General features: G+C 42.2%; 1 protein-coding gene across 1 annotated transcript; it reads right to left on the bottom strand.

Annotated features, from left to right (window-relative positions):
* Window positions 1-779: 779 nt before the first annotated feature.
* On the bottom strand, window positions 780-3,011 carry kcnf1.S (potassium channel, voltage gated modifier subfamily F, member 1 S homeolog). The gene has a single exon (XM_018264814.2). It carries the CDS (start codon window positions 2,481-2,483, stop codon window positions 1,029-1,031), a length of 1,455 nt encoding a protein of 484 aa, XP_018120303.1. The 5' UTR covers window positions 2,484-3,011; the 3' UTR covers window positions 780-1,028.
* Between the last annotated feature and the right edge of the window lie 3,587 nt (window positions 3,012-6,598).

The raw sequence follows: 6,598 nt of genomic DNA, 5'->3' as shown, positions 1-6,598 counted from the left end.
AGGTGGGCCTGGTGGGGTTTGTTTGTAACTGAATTTTAATGCTAACTTGAATAAAATAACATTTTTTATGGAAAAAAAAAGCCTTGGGACAGTTATCTTTTGATAAAGGAATCTCCCCCTTATCTAACTCCAGATCTCCAAATTCCCTGCATTACCAGGGAACCTCTGTTTTTATTTTTTATTATTTGTGGTTTTTGAGTTATTTAGCTTTTTATTTAGCAGCTCTTCAGTTTGCAATTTCATTAGTCTGGTGGCTAGGGTCCAAATTAACCTAGCAACCATGCATTGATTTGAATAAGAGACTGGAATATGAAAAGGAGAGGGCCTGAATACAAAGATGAGTAATAAAAAGTAACAATAACAAAAAATATGTAGCTTCGCAGAACATTTGTTTTTTAGATGGAGTCAGCGACCCCCATTAGAAAGCTGGAAAGATTCGGAAGAAAAAGGCAAATAATGTAAAGACTATAAAAAATAAATAATGAACATCAATTGAAAAGTTGCTTAGAATTAGCCATTCTACAACATAACTTTACGGTAAACCACCCCTTTATTATACTTCTTTTCAGTAGAGTTTTTTTCTGATACAGTAACAGAAAGTTCTCCTCAATCCAAGTTCCCTACTAGTCATTTAATCCTAGTATATGTATAGAATTAGCATAACAGAAAATACCAGTAACAGTGTCCCAATACAGTGCATTATTTACTGGCCATTCTATGCTGGGACCTATTATTTACTTTACAGCCAGACATAACTGAAGAATCTCTGACAATCAAACTAGTAACACATTTCCTTTTATTTAAGTCACATACATAAATAGCTGTACATACCACATAACTGACACTTATGAAGGTCTTTTCACAGGACAATCTGGCAGTTTTGTAAAGTCATTTTCAGCCGTTCTGGAAAAGAATTCCACCTAATATTATTTGCTGTATTGGAAATGTGACCCAGTAGTCACTAGAACTCTTGAAAAGGGGTTTGTTTAACCACTGCTGCATTTTATAAGAGTCAGGAAAAGTCAAGTTTACTTGCAGCTCTGAAGCCTCGTTCTGTGGTGTTTCTCCTCCGTCAAAGCCTGGATGAATGTATCACTGTGAGAAACCTTCATGTGATCTCTGACTGATAGTCCTCTGCCTTCAGACAGCTCCTTAGAACTTCCAGAAGCACCCAAGTACCCACCGTTGGAATGAAGTTCCATAAGTTCCAGTTCGTGTTTGGTTGCTGTCTCCAATACTCTCTGCTTGTTGTAATACTTCACAAAATTGTTGATGATGGGGTGGATTGGGAGGGCAATGGCAATCACCCCACAGAGAAAACTTGTGGCTGCGTTGAGTTTTCCCAGGGTGGTTTTAGGGTAGATGTCTCCATAGCCAACAGTGGTCATAGTGATAATTGCCCACCAGAAAGACTGGGGGATGCTTTTAAACAGGGTTTCAGGGTGACTCTGTTCCATGGTGTATCCCAATGCTGAGAAGACAAATATCCCCACGGCTAAATACATTAGTAGTAGTCCAAGCTCCTTAAAACTACTCTTAAGGGCATAGGTTAGGGTCTGAAGCCCTGAAGAATGACGCGCTAGCTTAAAAATCCTGGCAATCCTCATAATTCTGAGAGCCTGGATGGCCTGCTGGACGTTAGTGAGTCCCATAATACCGGCCCCTAGGTGAGTCAAGACAATGCTGACGTAGAAAGGGAGAATGGCCAGGACATCAATGATGTTCATGAAGGAGAGGGCAAAATGGAGCTTGTTGGGGGATGAGATCAGTCTCAGTAGGTACTCCAAGGTGAACCACCCTATACAGACCGTCTCAATGTTATCCAGAGTTGGGTGCTCCACGTGGTTGCCCTGCAAGTCCTCAACTTGCATCTCTGGTATTGTCCCAATGCACATGACAACGGAAGAGATCAAGATGAAGAGAAAAGACAGAATAGCAGTGATTCTGGCTGGGAAAGAGGATTCTGGTTTCTCCATAAACTTCCAAAGACATTTCTGGAACCTTTTCCATTTGCTTTCCGAGGTGTCCCCACCTAAATCATCCAGAATGGTTTGCACTCTCCTGGCTATCTCCCCCAGCTCCTCGTTCTTCTCATTCAGGTGGCTCTTACAGCAGTCATCCAACAAGTCCAAGTCCACTCTCCAGAAGTCCATTTCGTTCTTAAAACATATGGGGCACATTCCTTTCTTCATGTGGACCTCCCCATACAAGTAGACCTCGATTATACACTTGAAGGTGTCAGGGTCACGGTCAAAGTAGAACTCCTTCTTGCCTGGGTCGTAATCGTCGCACAGAGAGAAGATGGCATCATACCCTCCAGCCAGGCAGTTGACCATTTCGGCCAGCCTGGTCTCTGGGTATCGGTTAAGAATATCTCCATAGAGCACCTGTCTTATCCCCCCAACATTCACTGTGATTTCCACTTCTTCACTGCATTCAGACCCACTCCCACTGAGCTCTTCAGAGCTGTTGCCCAATACCATGGTGCCTACAGAAGAACACTCAGGGGGCACCAGGATAAGTTGGTTGACTGCACCAGGGCAAAGGGCTGTGCAAACGATGGGATTCTAAGTGCAGTGGCATTAAACCCTGGCACTGCTGTGGCTACTCCGATTGTTGCCCTTGTCTCTCAGATCTGTGCTCTGCCCCCTGGTACATCGTTAAAGCCCAGGTTGATGCTGCTGCCCCTGTGTTTTCTCTCCCACCGACCGAGGCAAAGCGATTTCATGGAGTTATCCAAACAGTGGAGATCGGGTGAAAGTTAGCAGCAAGCGAATGGCAGTTGCGACTCGCTCTGGGTGTCATGCTGGCAGTAGCGGAGTATAAGGAATTCCTGGCTGACGTCACGGTACTTTAATCAGATTCCCCCTCCCGGGCAGAGAGCGAGAGCGAGCGCTGGAACAGGCGATTGCGGCGCCACAGTGAGCGCTAATTAATAGATACGGGAGCCTGGGCTTCTCAAGGTGCTGCAGCTAAACTGAATTTTGCACCTGAACTGCCCCTAGTCAGAAACATAAGGCAGTGAGTTGACCAGTCTGGAAATTCTGTGCCTCACATATATTCGTGTTGGACTACAACTCTCTACCCCCCTCCATTGGTGGTGGGCAATAATATAGCTCAACGACCACTCGAGGACAGCGAACTGGACATCTGTGGATTGTATGACCTTAGTTTAATACTAATATTTCTCATGCACTGCAAAAGTATTATGGGAAAGAGTTCTGGGGTAGATATTAAGGTGGTACACGCATGGGATACTGTCTTGGGTAAAAAACAAATCAAAAACGCATCAGTTAATAGTGCTGCTCCCGCAGAATTCTGTACTGAAATTTCTCAAAAGAGCAAACAGATTTTTTTATATTTAATTTTGAAATCTGACATGAGGCTGAACATGTCAGTTTCCCCAGGTGTTCCCAGTCATGTGACTTGTGCTCTGATAAACTTCAGTCACTCTTTACTGCTGTACTGCAAGTTTCCCCTTAAACAGCCTAACAACAGAACCAGAGCCAAGCCAGGCACCCTAGGCAACTTGGCAGTCACCCGGCTGGTTCAGTGCATATGCAAACTGCAGCTTGCGCGAAATGCTGCTCGCATGTGCGAATCCACGTGTGCATGCGTGAATGCATCCATGTATGTGCAAAAGCACGGATACACAAGCACATAAATCAGACAGGTAGAGAGAGGAGATTGGACATGGGGTAGGTTACAGAGGCGTTAAATGCCTGGCGCCCCCAGCTTTTGCACCCTAGCACGTGCCTACTCTGCCGACCCCTAGTTCCGGCCCTCAACAGAACAATGGGAAGGTAACCAGATAACAGCACCCTATCACAAGATAACAGCTCCCTAATAGATCTAAGAACAGCACTCAAAAGTAAAATCCAGGTTCCACCGCGACACATTCAGTTACATTGAGTAGGAGAAACAACAGCCTGCCAGAAAGCAGTTCCATCCTAAAGTGCTGGCTCTTTCTGGAAGCACATGACCAGGCAAAATGACCTGAGATGCACCTACACAAAAAATATTATAAATTAAAAAAAATACACTTGCTGGTTCAAGAATGAAATTTTAATTTGTAGAGTGAATTATATACAGTGTAATTTAGAAATAAAAACGACATAATAATCATGTCAGAATCCCTTTAATACTCCATAAACTGCACTCAGCTGCCCCAGTGGAACACAGAAAGCATTACTAGTGGTGCAGCTTGTGTTAAAAGAAGAGATTGTGAGACCTTTGGGGTTCAACTGAGCTATGCATTCTGGCATTTATATAATGTCCCCTTGTATCCTAATAGTGTGAAAAATGTTACTATGGACACAACCATTGCCCTGCTATAGTTCCAGTAATAGATGATGCTGCTAATATGCTTTCACTCCTCTAACTAGAATTTAGTCTGGAATATTGACCACTGCTTTGGGTCCCTTTGGCAATCTCTGGTCTAGAGTAGAGTTTTAAAGGGGTTGTTCACCTTCCACACTTCCACACTTCAACACTTTTTTAGTTCAGGTATTTTCAGATTGTTACCCAGAAATAAAGACTTTTTTCTATTACTTTCTATTATTTATTTTTTTACAGTTTTTCCAAAATCTAAGTTTAAAGTTTAATGTTCCTGTCTCTGGGTTTTTAGTCTGGCAGCTCAGTCATTCAGAATCTAATTCTAAACTGTTACAATTTTGCAACATGTAGTTGATACATTTTTCAGCAGCATCTGTGGGAATATTAGCAACTAAGGTATCAATTCTAACAGCTGCCTATAATGAAACCTAGAGATTCTGCTCAGCAGAGACAAAGATAAGAAATGTATCAACTAAATGTATCCGTTTAGAACAGTTTACAGGGTTGGCGACTCCCCCCTCAGAGCTGCTGAAAAATGACACTTTACACTTCAATATTAGAAAAACGGTGACACATAGAAAGTAGAAAGTATTGGAAAAATACATTATTGTTGGTGATCTATCTGAAAACAAGTAGTTGTTTGAAGGTGAACAACCCCTTTAAAGTCTTTTTTGGTTCAAGCATCCTCAAAAAATTTTTCAGGACACCTATTAACTATTAACTAGGTTAAAGGGATTCTATCGCAGGAAATTTTTTTTTTTTGTAAAATGCTAAAGTTCCTCCTCCATCCGAATCCTACACTGAAGTTCATTTTTCAGAAGAGGAAACAGATATTTTTATATTAAATATAAAATTAACATGGGGCTAGATATGTTCTTAGCTTGCCAGGTGCTCTTAACCATGTGACTTGTGCTCTGATAAACTTCAGTCACCTTTCCCTCAGCAGCCCATCAGCAGAACAATAGCAAGGTTAGAAGACATCAGCTCCCTGACACCTGCATTGCTAAAAATGCTACCATGGAGATATGGAAATAGCACTGAATAGCACCCAAGCCAGACTGTGTCTCCTCCAGTTACATTGAGTATGAGAAATAATAGCTTATCTGAAAGTGAAGTGATGGCTCTTTCTGAAAGCACACGATATATGAAAACACCATTCAGTCTCCAGTAATATCTTCTAGGATATCAACAAAAGTTTCACGATAATTTTACTTTAGGGTTTCTATGGAATATGCTTACCCTGAATTTCATCAGAACTGGCCTTCAAGCTGAACCTCCCCAACCACTGTTCCTGGTTCCTCTTGGGTTAATGTAACATGTAGCATCTTCTCCAATGCGATCTACTGATCCACTGCCTGTCACACAGAGCAGATTTGAGCCCGAAAGCATAAGATTGTATGCTTTTGGGTACCATCTCATTGTGCATTTCCATAGTAAAAAATATTGAATTCTCAGCTGGAAGTGGAGTTTACAAAGAAAAATGGTTTCCCACAGGCAGTGGAAAAGAAGATGTAACAAATGTATCTAGAAGTAAAGCCTTTAATATCACCCCTTCCAACACAAACTGAATGTTAGGTTGAGATTTGGGCAGAATGCTTATTTGCCCTTGTACTATCCTGATGGCCATTTATGGTGTAAATGTATCGGCTTGGAATTACAGCAGGGGTACCCTTGTTATACAGGAGGGGAACCCTGATCAACTGCTGGACACCAAAGGGACAGCTGAAAAGAGTCTGGAAACCATTTCCATAGACAGCCAGTAGATTGTTTTCCGTTTTAACCTTTTGTTAAATATTCCTGGTGCCAAACAGGGACCTGATAAAGTTGCATTGTGTTCACATAGGAGCTGTGTTAGTGCACAGTGGTAAGGCTTCCATCCTGGTATTGGAATAAGACTGCATTTGAATTGAGAATGCAACACAATGCGGGCAATACTCAACTATACCAATTCGCATGTTGTAGCATTGGGTGCAAGCTGCTAGTCTCACTGCCAGGGACCCACATATAACTCCAAAGAAGATGTGCTGCAGCACTCCGAATCTTGTGACCCACCAATTAATCTTAGACCAGGGGCCCACTCTTAGTACTATTTCTCTTCTTCTCCTCACTCAACCTCTTTTCTCCTAGTCTCTTTTCTTTACATACTATACTCTATTTTTCAAACTATTTAGCCTCTTTGTTCTCATAAAAATAGGGAATGACCATGAAATAGGCACCATGAGGGCCCACTGACACCTGGGCCCACCGGGAGTTTTCCTGGTAT

The sequence above is a fragment of the Xenopus laevis genome, chromosome 5S, assembly GCF_017654675.1.
Source record: "Xenopus laevis strain J_2021 chromosome 5S, Xenopus_laevis_v10.1, whole genome shotgun sequence".
Classification (NCBI taxonomy): Eukaryota; Metazoa; Chordata; class Amphibia; order Anura; family Pipidae; genus Xenopus; species Xenopus laevis.
The sequence above is the reverse complement of the archived record's forward strand: the minus strand, read 5'-3'. Positions and strand labels throughout refer to the sequence as shown.

What these genes read in the sequence shown, in the direction of transcription:
- kcnf1.S (XM_018264814.2), bottom strand. Translation starts at nt 2,483, where the DNA reads ATGGTATTGGGCAACAGCTCTGAAGAGCTCAGTGGGAGTGGGTCTGAA.